This window comes from Primulina huaijiensis, chromosome 3, assembly GCF_012295235.1.
Source record: "Primulina huaijiensis isolate GDHJ02 chromosome 3, ASM1229523v2, whole genome shotgun sequence".
NCBI lineage: Eukaryota > Viridiplantae > Streptophyta > Magnoliopsida > Lamiales > Gesneriaceae > Primulina > Primulina huaijiensis.
In genome coordinates this window covers 23,378,735-23,394,835 of record NC_133308.1, presented here as the reverse complement: position 1 = coordinate 23,394,835, position 16,101 = coordinate 23,378,735, and the positions used below count along the sequence as shown (strand labels likewise).

Sequence of the window (16,101 nt, the reverse complement as noted above, 5' to 3'; positions counted from 1 at the left end):
CCGGTTCATTCATGTTCCCTCCACCTAGAAGCCTGCCAGGAGCCGCTCATTGTCCGTGCAACTGATGGCACCGGCGATCACCCCCCGCCCTCTTCGGCCCCGGGCCTCACACAAACAGTGCTGATCAATTTGATGATCATATAAGATAAACAGTGCTGATTAATTTGATGATTATGTTTCGGCAAAATTACCTAACAAAGAGAAAATTCCAAGGTTATTTGACCTCGTAACGCAGCATATGATGCATGGGCCTTGTGGATATTTGAATAGAACAAACTCTTGCATGATTGCCGGACAATGTAAGAGTCATTTTCCACGAATTTTTTGCACAAAAACCGTTCAAGGGGAAGATGGCTATGCTATTTACCGAAGAAGAAACGATGGCCGAACAGTAGATATAAGAAGAGCTAAATTAAATAATCAATGGGTTGTTCCCTACAATCCATACCTTCTTTTGAGATAAAATTGCCACATAATGTTGAAATTTGTTCAGGCTTGACTGCAGTTAAATATCTTTACAGGCATATTTACAAAGGTCATGACAAAATTGTCGTACACATTGCGTCAGGAAATGAACCCGGTACTATAGATGAAATAAGAAAGTTCCAAGATGCAAGATGGGTATCCACAAAAGAAGCATTGTGGAGAATTTCTGAGTTTGACCTAAATGAAATGTCTCAAGTTGTTATTAATTTAGCACAACATTTGCCAAATAAAAATTGTGTGATGTTTTGAAAAATCAAAGTTTGGACTATATTTTGCGGCAAGATTACAACTCGAAAACAATGTTAACTGAATTTTTCCATACTTGCTCAGTTAGCACAAAGGCATTAACATTGTTGTATACTGAGTTTCCTGAATATTATGTTTGGGATAACCAAAGTAAATGCTGGTATGAAAGGAAGAAAAGAAAAGTTATTGATCGCGTAAATGCAGCAAATCCCGACGAATGAGAAAAGTACTATTTGAGTCTTCTACTAAATCATTTAAGAGGACCCACTTCTTTTGACTATTTTCTAATAGTTATTGCAAATCATTGCGTTACTTTCAAAGAATCAGCACAAAAAAAAGGGATTACTTGAATCTGACCAAAGTACTTTTGAATGTTTGAACAAAGATGTTCGCTTCCAAATGCCACATGCTTTGCAGAGATTATTTGCAATAATTTTAGTGTATTGTGAACCAGCTGGCGTGAGATTGTTATGGGATTCATACTTAGAAGCAATGTCCGAGGATTACCAAAAATAGTTTAGTCAAAACAAAGAGTTAATAGTCTCAAAAACACGAAGTATAAAAATAATTTTGGAAAGCATGGTAAAACACATTGGTGCTTTTGATCTCCCACAAATATCTCTTGACATGAATCAATGCAATAGACCATTTTTCAGAGAGAGAAGAAGAAACGTCAATACAAATCTTAGAAGATGATTATTTGGCGCAATTCAAGTTGAATAGTGGCCAACATGAAGCATTTCGAAAAATTATGGAATGTGTACACCAGGGAAATGGTGGATTGATTTTTGTGAACGGACCTAGAGGAACTGGAAAGACATTTTTATATAGAGCACTGCTTCCAGAAGTCAGAAAAAAGAAAATGATTGCTCTAGCTACAACAACTTCAGGAGTTGCAGCTTCAATATTACCAGGTGGACGAACGTCTCATTCCCACTTTAAAATTCCAATTGATTTACATGAGGAGAGTTACTGTACAATAGCAAAACAAAGTGGCCTTGCAGAATTGTTATGACGCACTCATTTAATTATTTGGGATGAAGCACCAACGACAAAAAAGACAGCAATCGAAGCAGTAGATCGAAGTCTACAAGACATAACTGGAATTGATAAGTACTTTGGTGGAAAAATGGTTGTTCTAGGTGGGCATTTTATGTAAGTTTTGCCTGTAATTCCAAAAGCTACAATCCAATAAACAATCAATGCATGTTTAGTGAAATCTTATTTATTCTCGGAAATGACACAACTAACTTTGTTTGAGAATATGAGAGCAAAAACAGATCCCATTTTTTGCGAATTTTTGCTTCGTATTGGTAATGGAACTGAAGCTACCGATAATGAAGGTAATATTAAGATTCTTGATGAGATGCTCATAAAATTTGACGATGATGGCGAAGAGACCTCAGAGCAAAAATTGATCAATGAAATCTTTCTAGAATTGAAAAAAAAAATTGTCATTCAGCTACTTATATTACTAATCAGGCAATTTGCATCAAAGAATGAGTACGTGGATCGCCTAAATAAGAAAATTACTCAGATGTTTCCTGGCGAATCTCGAGTATTTACAAGCTTCGATGAGGAAATTGATGATTATCATAATTTGTATCCCCAAGAATTTTTAAATTCATTAACCCCAAATGGAATGCCTCCTCATCGCTTGGTCCTGAAAAATAATTGCACTGTTATGTTGTTACGAAATCTAGACCCTTCAGATGGTTTGTGCAATGAGACTAGAATGGTTTGCAGATCAATTGAAAACAATGTTATATATGCAAAAATCACTATTGGTCAACACACTGGCAAACAAGTATTCATTCCTCGAATTCCATTACCTCCTGCTGAAAATGAAGGATATTCTTTTCAGTTTCAAAGAAAACAGTTCCCAATCATACTTTGTTTTGCAATGACAATTAACAAATCTCAAGGTCAAACAATACATACTGTTGGAGTATACTTGCCTCACCCTGTTTTTTTCTCATGGACAATTATATGTTGCATTATCCAGAGGCACTTCAAGAGAAACTACAAAAGTCTTGATTCGACCAGATGCAATCCGAGACATTGATTACACTTGAACAAAAAATGTTGTCTACGGGGAGATTCTAGACAGAAATTTGTAATTTACTGGTTGCTTTAATAATGTTTTGGGGAATCATATAACTTGACAAATTTTTTTTGCCGATAAAAAAAATTTGTATATTCTAGTTATGTACTAGCAACAATGCCGGAGACTTGTCTTGCTAGAGTTGAATGTTTGGATCATAATTTTGTTGCCTTATTGTGCTGCTTAAGTTTGTTATGCACTTATTCTATCTTGTGCTTGCTTAATTCTGATTGGTTTTTGGGTACGGGCAGAAATGAGGTTGTTAAATCGATGTTGAAGGTGATTGCCCTTTACGGGTTCACCGTCATGACTGGTGTTTTAGCTGTGTTATACTATGACAGATTTCTGTTCAGCCCTTGTTTTTAGAAAGATAACCCATGGATCAGTCAACTAGCCGTTGTCGCTTGTCTTTCTACAGCTGCAAAACTGAAGGAAACTCAAGTGCCTCTTCTGTTAAACCTTGAAGTACGTTTTTTTATGAGCATTTCGCTTTTTTAGTATGTTCGGGACGAATGTGCTTGTGGAAAATTAATCCATCTGTTAGTACCAAATTTGATAATGCCTAAAGATGTGGACAATTTAGAGTGGTTTCTTCGGTTATTTGATATATTAAAGATGTTAATGATATGTGTCGTAGTTATATTCAGTATTGTTTTGTGGTTATTAAATGCATTTGTTAGCAAATGTATACAGTATGCATTTATACTCAAATCGTGCATGTATGTGTATTACCTTGTCAAGCTCATCATTTTTCAAATTATTTTCGTCTAATTCCTTATTGTGGCGAATTTATGGTGATAATGACTGGATTTTATTTGGATGACTTTTAGGTGGAAGAATCCAAGTATGTTTTCGAGGCAAAGACGATACAGAGAGGGGAGCTATTGGTGCTCTAGACGCTTAAATGGAAGGTGAATCTCGTTACACCACTCTCATTCTTTGACCACATTGTGAGGAGATTTGGATTGATCACCAATTTACACACCGAGTTCTTGAGGAGCTGTGAGAGTCTCATACTCAATATCGTAACCGGTAAGTGGAATTGGTTAGTTTGACAATAATATATGTTTACTTCAGCATAACGGATGATTGGTTTGTGAATTTAAGTGAATGAATCGATATAAGACCATGATTCTAAGCTGAATTTCCAAGAGTTTCTGTCAATTATTTTCAATTCCATGTGTAATTTCAGATTGTAGGTTTGTGCATTTTCTTCCTTCTGTCATTGCTGCTGTAACAATGAAGTATGTTATAAGAGAGGTCCAGCCTTCTGTTGCCCCGGAATACGAAAACCAACTCGTGACCATGCTAAAAACTAGCATGGTCTGTTTATCTTTTCGCTTTTTGTTCATATTCTGAATTCTAGTCATCTATTAGCATCTTCTCAGTTATTGTAACCAAAATTTGAAGTTTCACTGATTCTTGATTGTGAAATCGGGATTGTCACAGGACAAGGTCAATGCTTGCCCTACAATCATTCTGGAGCTAATGGATGTCCATAATCGCAGGCCTTGCCACAAGAGAGAGTGCAACTTCATACCCAGTAGCCCAAGTGGTTTGATTGATTTATATTTCAGCTCCGATAGTTCGAATGACCCATGGACATTTGTTTCGCCTGGTTCATCCTCTCCGGAGCCAGCCATTATGTAAGAGAAGCAGAATTCTGGATCAGCACACCATAATGGCTCCATTAAGCAGTAATCTGCCTGTTGGTTTGACTGACAATCCTCATTGAACACTCGTCCTCGTTTTTGTTATGTTTTTTCAATCATAATATAATGTCATCATATGATTATGGATTAAATTTCGATGTATTCCATGCCTACACCTTCTCAGACTAAACTCAAGAAGCACATTTGATCCATGGCTTGAAATCCCTTGATTTAGAGCTGAAACACCCCGACAGATCCTCAATAAGGATCGTGCTTTAGAATTCCAAATTGTGCTAATATATCTTAATCCCTTATAGACCCCTTCTTCGAGCTCTCATCACCTTGTGCATGGGTATGTGAGGCGAGAAAGAATTTACTATTGTCTCAAGAGATATCGGGGCGAACAAAATCTTATAAACGTCTATACGAGTGAGTAAAAAAATGTTAAATTAAATTAACCGGTGAAATTGAGTTACTTGGGAACTTTGATTGCTTACATTCTAAAGTTCTTTTTTTTATTAAAAAAACTATGTTAAATTGGTTTATTAGGCTCGATTTCGGTTGTTATTATATAAATTCGGTTATTCAAAATAAACTTGTTTTTGTAAATAAAAAAATATTATTAATTAATAATTTTTAAAATAAATACATACATGTATATAGTACACACAATTGAAATTACATGCAACCGAAATATCATAATTTCTTGTTTAAAAAAAAATAGAATACATAGTTGAAAGTAAAAATACATGTCTTTTCAATAAATAAATAAATTTAAATTTTCATTGGCAAATTAATTTTGTTTATATTCTGTTCCAATTTTACACTTTGGACTTGGGCTAATATTGTTTACATCCAACAGGTGCTTTTTTCTGAAATTTTTTTAAGATAATTTAATTTAATTTAGTTTTATTTAGCTTAATTTAAATTTATTTATTTAATTTAAATTTATAAACGTTAGAACAAAAACAATTCTGAAACGGTGAGAATGAAAGTAAAACAAATACATTCTGAAACGATGACAACGAATCCAACAGACAAAAATAAGTCATATTCAATCATTAGATAATATAAGAAATAACATATCAACCAAAAGTTGGGTTTTTTTTTTTAAAAATAATTTAATTTTTAAAATTAATTTCAAAAATAATTTTAAAAAAAAAATTGTGCAAAAATACCTCAATCCGCGCTTACGAAGCGCGGACGCTGCTCCAAGCGCGGATACTGCTCACGTGGAGCAGCGTCCGCGCTTCGTAAGCACGGACGGTGCTCCACGTCCGCGCGACGGAATATTTAGCGACGGAATATATAACAAAATCGTCGCTAAAACCGTCGCTATGCCCAAATTTTGGTTGCACACTACGGATAATTTGTATTAACAGCGTGCACATGTACGCCGCAGATAATCTTGAACTTTCAACGGCTTGCATCTTTGCAGCATGCAATGTGCGCTGCGGAAAAATAATTTGCGCGCTGCAAAAAACTATTTTTTTTGTAGTGAAAAAAGAGAAAAAAAACAGACAAAAATTCATCAAATAATAAGTTTTTTCAGCAACCTCTACTATTCAACCTGGTCTTGGTCGAAAATCATGCTGGCCAAACAAACCAAATTCAGTCATCCCTGAATCACTGAAAAAACCAGGTTGAATAGTAGAGGTCCTGAAAAAACTTATTTCGTGATGAATTTTTGTCTGTTTTTTTCTCTGTCTTCACTACAACAAAAATGATTTTTCGCAGCGCGCAAATTCTTTTTCCACAGCGCACATTGCATGCTGCAAAGATGCAAGCCGTTGAAAGTTCAAGATTATTCGCGGCGAACATGTGCACGCTGTTAATACTATTATTTTCACGCCGTTAATACAATTATCCGTAGCGTGCAATGTACGCCATTAATGAATATACCAAAATTTCGGGAAAACCGTCGCTTAAAATAGTGACGGCGTCGCTGATTCCATTTTAGCGACGGATATTCATTAACGTGCGCTGAATAGTAGAGGTTGCTGAAAAAACTTATTACTTGATAAATTTTTGTCTGTTTTTTTCTCTATCTTCACTACAACAAAAATGGTTTTTCGCAGCGCGCAAATTCTTTTTCCGCAGCGCACATTGCATGCTGCAAAGATGCAAGCCGTTGAAAGTTCAAAATTATCTGCGGCATACATGTGTACGCTGTTAATACAAAGTATCCGTAGTGTGAAACCAAAATTTGGGCATAGCGACGGTTTTGAACCGACGCTAAAATGAGCGACGGCTTTTAAACCGTCGCGGATTCCATTTGAAACCGTCGCTAAAAGTAGCGACGGTTTTGTAACCGTCGCTGATTCAATTTTAGCGATGGTTTTGATATATATTCCATACGAAGCGCGGACGCTGCTCACGCCGCGTCGTAAGTGCGGATTGAGGTATTTTTGCACAAGTTTTTTTTTTAAAATTATTTTTGAAATTAATTTTAAAAATTAAATTATTTTTTAAAAAAAAACCCAAAGTTAAGTTATTCTCAATCTTTCTTTCATTCAGGAAAAAAAAAGAGTCTGGAATTTTGTCAAAATGGAAATGGATAATTGTGTTACTGTTCCTATCAATTCACTTCAAACATACTAGAAAAATGTCAAAATTAAAGTAATGGTTCTTCGACAAGGAAATCAAACCTCTACAAGGCAAGGTTCAACAACAATCCGGAAGATGATATTCATGGATGAAGAAGTAAGTATTTAGATAAATAGTAGAGGCAAAACAAATTCATACCAAAAACTTACTATGTCATTCTCCTTAAAAAATTGTTCTGTGATTCTTTATATGTAAAATTTAGAGAAAAATACCATATTCTAATTATTGGTTGTATTATCTTATAATACTGATTTGCTTGTGGTTTTTGTCTGAAGGGTACATTGATTCATAGTATAATGTTTTCAAACATAATTTAACTATTTGAAGATCAAATGAGGATCAACAAGACTTACATTATCGAGGACCCGATTGTCCAACCGATAAACAAAAAGTACCCAAATCTGAATAAAAATATTGAATTGCTGGTGCACAGGGGGACAATACTCAGAGAGGCACAACAACAATTAACATATGACAACTTGAACTTTGACTTTAAAGAGTTTGTTTATGTGAATGAAAATCCAGTCACTGATAATGAACATGGTAAATGTTGCTACAATTCTTTTACATGTATAAGAAAGATGATATGTTTGTTTAACGTCTGACCCATTTTGTACAGATGTTATTGGAATTCTGATGAAAGTTCGACAAGTTACTCGTTTTGAAAGAAAAGACAAGCTCGGCTTTGGTTATAGAAAAGAAGTAATTCTGATTAATACAATGTAAGTTCGTAAAATAAAATCACATAATTCAACATTTATTTCAATATCTTGTTTCTTGTAGGCTACAAACTATCACTATAAACTTATGGGATGATCTCGCATTGAATGAAGGACAACTTCTAAAAGAAAATCGTATTCAAAATTCAATCGTGGCCTTCTGCAATCTTAAAATGAGTATATATCATGGTATTGTCATAAAATATTTATAATTTACTTGTGCCATCCTCTTTTTAATAAACCAGGATTTCCTCAGTTGCAGTCAACATTTACAACGGGAATGCTGCAAAACCCAAAATGTAACAAGTTATTTTCTAATATTAAACAAATTTTTTTGGCGTAGGTTGGAACATATTGTAGGAAAACAAAGTTTGAATAGACTATGGGCGGCAAAAGAATGTGAGGAAATCAAACTAGAGCAATTGATAGATAAGAATATTTCTTTGAAACAGGTACAAGCAATATTACAACTCGGTATGTGGTTTCCAAAATAAATTTACATAAGATGATGTTACTAATTATAATATAAATATGTTCATGTAAATGAAATTATGTAGTACACATAAATATTAAAGTTTTATTTTTTTCTCACGGGACATGCATTACTACTTTAAGGCAACTATATGTGAATTGAGAATAAATCAAAACCATGGTATGAAGCTTGTGCCACTTGTCTCAAAACAATCATCAAAACAACGAAAGGAATAAGTTGTGCAAATTGCACAAAACAACCTGTTCAAATTATGCAAAGGTATGAATCATGCATATTCTCAAATGTTGTAGTGATGTTAAAAATTTTTACTTATACTTTGATGCCACGTGGATTTCAATATGTATCATTTAACATGACAGTGCAAGATAATGACACATCAGCAAGACTTACATTATTTGAAGATGTAGTCTCAAATTTTATTGGTTGCTCAGTGAATGAATATATTGAATTATTCAATAAGGTATGCATAATTGTAATTGTAAATCCTATTGTCAAGTTTCCAAATGTATATTATTAAACTTCCCATTGAAACTATATAATAACAGGAACTGGATGAGACAAAATTTCCCATTGCTCTTGACAACTCAATCAAGGAAGAGCGTGTATTTCTTTTCAAGATGAATCAAGAAATTGTTAAACAGAAAAAGGAACTGTCTATAGTAGTGGAAGGCTTCCAAAGGCTGTTCCTAGATATCTTCGACACCAAACATCCTGGAAAGCAAATGACGCCAGCCAGTTTCCAGGATAGCAAAAGGAAAAAAAAAACAAATTCACCAAAAACTACAACTATGTTAGATGACGTACAAGTATCAAAGCATGCAACAGATGGAAATTTTGAAATCGAAGTTGACAAGAAAATTGCTGCATTTACTCAAAGAATAAGACATGTATTCAGTGGCGGAGCCAGGTTTTTATTTCTACTCAGGCTAGAATTTTTAAACCATGGTTGAGCTAATATTGACAAATGGAGCTCTGGGGTACCGGAAAATAAGAAAAAATTTTAAACAAAATCTGAAAATTTAATGCAGCATTTTGAATATATAAACAAAAATAAGACAAAATTTTAAACAAAATCTGAAAATTTAATGGAAAAATATTGAATAGTTCTTATAAGTTATTTGGCATCAGTAGTATTATATGAATGATTCCTTTTAAACAAATTTGGTGTATTTTCACATTAGTACTATTACATCTATTATTCTTTACAAAAAAAAATTGGTTTTTTTCATTTGTATTTCTTCGTATATTACTCATGTGCAACGCACGTGCTTTTTCCTAATATATATAAAAATAGAGAAAACTATTTCTGATATAAAAATTATGATTCGATTAATCAAACAATCATAATCATAAAATATAACAAATATGTTAACATCAATGACCTAGCAATCTTCCAGCATCGAAAAAGAATCCTTGGCAACGAGCAGATTGTGGTTGGCTACCCAAAAAGATGGTGGTGAGATCTGAAGGTGATTAATTAAGAATTAAGGCCATATTATGCCTTGTGTTCGTTCATAAATAAATGAATGAATATATATATATATATAAATTTATCGAATAAGTAGAGTAAATTTATTATCAACTTTTCACTTATTTTCGTGGGAAAAACCCAAGCCCAAAACTTATAGTTTCAAAGTCTACATCACAAATTAAAGCCCAAAAATTCTCCATATATACCTCAAGGAAATTAGAGCTGTTGAAATGGTAGTAAGTGTTTTTGTGTTAATTACAGCCGTTAATGGCTTAACATAGTCATGACCTGAAAATTAAAATAATGAACAATGTAAACTTTTGTGAACCCACCTAAAAGTAATACCAGTTAAAAATCTTGCATTGATTTAAAAGGGGTTATTCTTTAAGAATACGATCACACACGAAAAATCATATCAAATCGTATCACGGGTCGATTTTTTAAACAGAACTTCAACAAGACTCGACTCATGAAAAAAAAAATTTATTTTTCACTACATGTATGAACCAGTCAACTCGTCTCACTGCAATAGATCTGTGAGATCGTATCACATGATACCTACTCATTTGATCATTACATATGCTGATTTACATATCACTAGTAGAATTTCCTTGATTTACTTCGCATATTCAATGAAGTCATAGGTAGATAATTTCCGAAGTCGACGCACGTGAAGTAATAGTATACTCTATCGATTTCGTAAAGTGAAGAAGTAATAGCTTATTGAGATGGTTTTAGCGTGACGGTTTAGAAATATATACCGTCGCTCATTAGCGACGGTTTATACAATAGCCGTCGCTATTTAGCGATGGTGTATATTACTAAACTAGCGACGGTTTTTTATATTCAAAAACGGTCGCTAATTTTATATATATATATATATTTTGTTGTATAATTTAATAAAAAAAATTTCCTTTTATAATTATTTATAGATACATGCTAACAAAATTCATGATTCCAACATTCAGAAATTTACCAAAAGTTGAAGCTAAAAAAATTTGCCGCAAATCAAAACAAAAATCGCTTAAAGAGAAATTTATCACATATGTGAAGTTGTGTGAGACAAATGGACCGAATGGGAGAATATTTATAAAAAATTGGCGACAGTTTTTGGAAAAACCGTCGTTAATTGGAAAAACAGTCGCAAGTAGCGACGGTTTTAATAAAATCGTCGCTAAATATAGCGACAGTTTCAAGAAATTGTCTCTAATAGCGACGGTTTTAATAAAACGGTCGCTATAATTAGCGACGATTTAGTAAAAATGTCGACGTGCGACGTACGGTTTTATACACCGTCGCTAATTATACACAGCGACGGTTTAAATCAGTCACTATTGTAAACACCGAAATTTTGCGATTTTTAACAACCACTAAATCAGTCATTATTGTAAACACCGAAATTTTGCGATTTTTAACAACCACTAACTCCTAATTTTTCTGTAGTGTAACTTCATGGTTTACATTGATCGACAAAGTAAATGTTTTATATAACTTCAAAAGTTTTGTATTTTGGTTAAGTAATTGATGCGAACGACTTCGTTGTTATGGACTATGATGAAGTATAATTATATTCAATAACTTCCCCATAATTTTTATTTGTTACAGTATTTTTTTACATCACAATTTACATTATTGACGAAGTAGTCGATTTGAAAGACTTCATTTTTTTTTGTATTATAGTGAAGTAATTAATAAAGAATGACTTCACAATTATTGAGTTGTATTAAAAGTTAACTATCGGTTCATCTTTTACAAAGTAATTAAAGGAAATTAAAAGTTAAGTATGGTTCATTTTTGTACTTCACTAAATATAAATTTTAATTTTTTATTAACTTTATACTTCATTAAAACTACTCTGTCGAAGTAAAATGTTACAAAAAATTAGAAGTGAAGTCTGTGTTTTTTAAATTTTGAAGTAAAAAATAATGTTTGTGATATTAGCGAAGTTGATTGGTATATATTACTTCATAATTAATAATTCCCGAAGTAACCAATAGCGAAGTAAAAACCAAAAATTTTACTAATGCATACTGAAATCATAATAATTTCATATACAAAATACGTAAGACATACCAAGGGAATACAAATATGTGCTAATAGCTATCCGACCAACTATGTCATCATAGTAAGTATATATGGAAATCAAGGGGACGAGAGACGAAACCAAATTAATTAAGCTCACACAACAACTATTTAGCATTTAAAATTTAAACATAAATTACAATCATTATTTACTCATTGATCGTGTGTAATTATATTAATTACTTTCGTTATTGGTTTCACCCTACGAAAACAAATTTCTCATTGGGTTTTATATAAAAATCACGAGTCTCACACGCAAATTTAAATTATAAATAAATCTATCCATTTCTTAAAAAGTCCGCTGCCAATGGCGACCAGCCGGATTGAAAAAAACATAATTTTTTTTATATTTTTGAATTAAATTCGTTTTATCAGTCATTGGTTCAGAGTTAATAAAAATTTTGTCCACTTCGGTGTTCTTGAATGGTATTCGGAAAATAGGTAGTCATATAAATCACTTGAGTCGTCATTACTGGTTTAGTAATATAAAAATCTCCAATAAAGAAGAGATATCAGTTCAAATCCTGTTAAAATAAAAATAATAATAATAATAATAATAAATTTTAAGTGCACTAACTTATTTAATTTTAGGTTATTTGTTCATTAAATTTTCAGATTTTGGTTTTAGTACATTAACTTTTAATTTTCGACTATTTTGATCCAACTGCTGACGTGACATCTGACAGATCAGCAATTTTCGATGTTATGTCAGTATTTTTCGTTGTCACATCAACAGTTGGACAAAAATAGTCGAAAATTAAAAGTCAGTGTATCAAAATCAAATTAAAATTTAAAAATTTAATGGATCAAAATCCAAATTAGTAGACAAAAAAATTTATTCTCACTCGTAATAAAATAAAATCAATAGTCAATTTTCCTCCAAATTTCTCAAGAAAGTGATTTGTTTATCAATCAACATCCCTTCATTTTATTATTTTATCGAGTCTCAAAAATACATTGCAATCATTAACCAATGGTACAAAATATATGAGTAAACCCTAAATGAATGTATGTTGGATCCCGGCATTCAATAAAGTCCGCTAAAACAATATTTTCTTTTTTCGACTGATAGATGTGATCTTCTTAAGTAATGAATTGTGAGATTTAAATTCAAGATTACTATTTAACCAAAATCAAATACCATATTTGAACACGTCTAATGTCAAATGTTAGAAAAATTTACTAATGACAAAATAAAATTGTTGCAAATAATATTATATAGATTAAAATATTAACAGGTTGTTGGTCTTATAGGGTGTTTCAATATATAATAATTCTTTTTTATGTCTACTTTATTAAAGAATAATTGCACACATCATTCACGAGATTCACGATCAAATCGAGCTGTGACTATACCAGGTATGATTTTGTATCGTGATTCATGGGTTAGTCTCGATTAGTTTATGCTACTGTCATGGATAGTACCACAATCCTCGATCTAACGACTACGTACAAAGAGACCATAAATTTTTTTCCATTTTTTACTTTTAATGAAATGTGTGGGTTCATATGCAAAACTCTATGTGATCGTCGTAACTCTTGGATTAAGGGTTGAGGCACTACGCTTAGTGTAACATGGAAGAGCTTGATTAGTCTATGATATGTCATCCTAGATAAATCAATCATAAATAGTGAATCATTATGATACCATTGTCCCACATCTGACAAATTAAATATTTAAAATGAGTTTATAATAACTTACAATGGACTTCTATAGCAACTTAGGTTAATCATTTTCGTAAAGCGAGGACGAATACGAAGTAGTTGCTATAGGGGCTCATTGTGTAGTCACGCAGGCGCGGCCCCGGGCTCAGGGCGTGACAATCATAGTGTCATGCCTTGGACTTTAGCTCACGCAAACGCGACTGCATAATGAGTCATATAAAAACTATTTCGTATACGTTCTCGTTTTTTCAAAAATGATTAATTACCAAAGTTGTTATAAAGTTCAATTGTGACATTTTAAACTCTTTTTTTTCACGTGGGACAAATGTATTACACATATATATGTATCCCACTTAATATGGGGTTTGCTTAGGCCTCCCCACAAATCTAGAGTATCGGTTCAGACCATTTGGATAAGATTCTAGTTTCGGTTTTTTAAACGGTTTTGATTCCGATTCTTACATTTATGGTTGATAAGGTTTAACCAATTTGAACAAGAATTTATTACTTTAAATTTTAACAATGAAAAGGAAAATAATGATGATAAAATAAGTTAGACGATGAAACTAATTGTTGAACAATTATATTATTAAATTTTAGTTATATTTAGTTTTTATTAAATAGAAATGAAAATTATCAGGATTTATTTTCAAATAATAGTCAATTAAGTAGGATTTATTTTCAATTCCATGTATTTCCTCCACTTGCGTATATATTTTCTCTTTAATTAACATGTGTTCAAGACTTCAATTGTTCTCTGTTCTGTGTAAGCTTATGTATATCACTTGACAAGTAATATGTTTCCTTCTTTGATTCAATTCATCGTTTCCACTCACAAATAGACCCTAAGAGAAAAGAGAATTGCGGTCAGCAATAGTCGCGATAGGCGGCCAGTCTCCTCCCTTTCGGATTTCCGACAGGTCAAGACGTCGTGTATATATGGAGATCGATCTCGATGGGTATAGGTCTAAGATTAGTGCTCAATCATTACTAATAGATAAGTAAATTAATTAAACTCAGTCACTATAGGCACTATTTTCTTAATTAAGTTATATGTAAGTTTTTTTTACAACTTTTACCTTATAATACGGTGCTGTTAAAAAAGCATGAGTACGCAGCTACGAGAAATCAAAAATCAAATTTAGACTCGCCCGGAATTTTATTTTACATATATTATATTTTGGGATCATGTATTAGAACTCGATTTCAATTTATCCAGTTTACTACTTTATTCCATTTGCTTGTTCAGCTTAACCGCTAGTTATGAAAAATCTGTCCAGTCTTCTTATCCATTTTCAAGCTAACCAATATTGACTAAGTACTTTCATTCATTAAGCTTTTTTTTTTATTATTGTCTGATTTCTGTGGCAAATACCTATATATACAATATTCTTTATACGGATACTTCTCATCCATCAACACGTAATACACACACAAAAAGGAAGAAGTGTGATGGGAAAGTTTAAGCTTATACACTCCATTTTTATTCTTTGCTCATTATTGCTTTTGAATTATAATTCATATGTCTACGGCAAAAACGAAATGCCTAAAGCCGCTGAGCCTGTAGAGAAGTGGTTCAAAAAGCTTAAGAAATCGACCACGCCGAAATTCAAGATCGTTGAGTTCTACGTTCAAGACATCGTGAGTGGCGAAGGACAGACTGTGTTTCCGGTAGGGAAAGCCAACATTTCTTTCAGTTCGCCCACAAATTTCGGTATAGTAGTTGTTGCGGATGATCGTGTGACCGTGGGACGTGACCCTAAGTCCCCCGCGCTAGGCAGAGGACAAGGGATAGCCGCGTTGGCAGATTTGGCTGACAGAGTCTTGTACCTGAATGTTATTTTTTACTTCACCGAAGGGAAGTATAAGGGAAGCTCTGTCGCCGTATTGGGACGGGATCCGATGTTGGTGAATTCACGCGAGCTATCTATAACTGGTGGTACCGGAGCTTTTCGATCGGCGCGTGGAGTAACTGAGATAATCAACTGTTCACCTTATAGTCCCACTGGCTATACTTGTTTCAAATACATTCTGTATTTTACTCATTTTTAGTTCCATTCGAGTCATGTTATAGTTTGTGAGGAGTGTAATAAATTCTCCAATAATATATATATACAAGTACGTATGGCCTGCTAAATTAATAAAGATTTATTTACGCTTAATTTGATCCAACAAAAATTGAGTACAAATAACATCATTCATGATAAAATTAAGGAAATGGGAGATAAAACCAAAGCAAACATTGAAGATCATATAGTTTACGCTAGCTCTTTATTGGCTTCTCCTTGGTTTTACTAATAAATCTGGTTCTAACTTTCATCTCATCAAAACAAATTTATTTTACTAGCTTTTTTTTTAAAGATAAATACAATTCCTACAAAATATAAAATTAAATAAATTAATTTATCAATCCATTTGTAGATATAATCTAATTAAAGGTGTCAATTCGGGTGGGTTGGGTTGGGTTCGGGTTGAGCAATCAACAATTGCTCAACCTTAACCCCAACCCGAATCAACCTGATTAACCCGATTTTGAATTTTTTTAAAAGAAAATTAAATAAAATTCAAAAAAATAA

General features: G+C 32.8%; 2 protein-coding genes, 1 long non-coding RNA gene and 1 pseudogene across 3 annotated transcripts; all 4 read left to right on the top strand.

Annotated features, from left to right (window-relative positions):
* Positions 1–141: 141 nt before the first annotated feature.
* On the top strand, positions 142–4,558 carry LOC140972588 (cyclin-D3-3-like; annotated as a pseudogene).
* A 2,443-nt stretch (positions 4,559–7,001) lies between these two features.
* On the top strand, positions 7,002–8,157 carry LOC140972587 (replication protein A 70 kDa DNA-binding subunit B-like). The gene is made up of 5 exons (XM_073434988.1): positions 7,002–7,191; positions 7,371–7,638; positions 7,715–7,817; positions 7,879–8,003; positions 8,060–8,157. The coding sequence occupies exons 2-5, from the start codon at positions 7,428–7,430 to the stop codon at positions 8,155–8,157; spliced, it is 537 nt and encodes a 178-aa protein (XP_073291089.1). The 5' UTR covers positions 7,002–7,191; positions 7,371–7,427.
* A 496-nt stretch (positions 8,158–8,653) lies between these two features.
* Positions 8,654–8,945, top strand: LOC140972271 (uncharacterized). Its single transcript, XR_012174482.1, has 2 exons — positions 8,654–8,767; positions 8,853–8,945. It is a non-coding gene; the product is annotated as an uncharacterized lncRNA (long non-coding RNA).
* A 6,122-nt stretch (positions 8,946–15,067) lies between these two features.
* LOC140972586 (dirigent protein 2-like) lies at positions 15,068–15,577 on the top strand. The gene has a single exon (XM_073434987.1). The coding sequence runs from the start codon at positions 15,068–15,070 to the stop codon at positions 15,575–15,577; it is 510 nt and encodes a 169-aa protein (XP_073291088.1).
* The last annotated feature ends 524 nt before the right edge of the window (positions 15,578–16,101 follow it).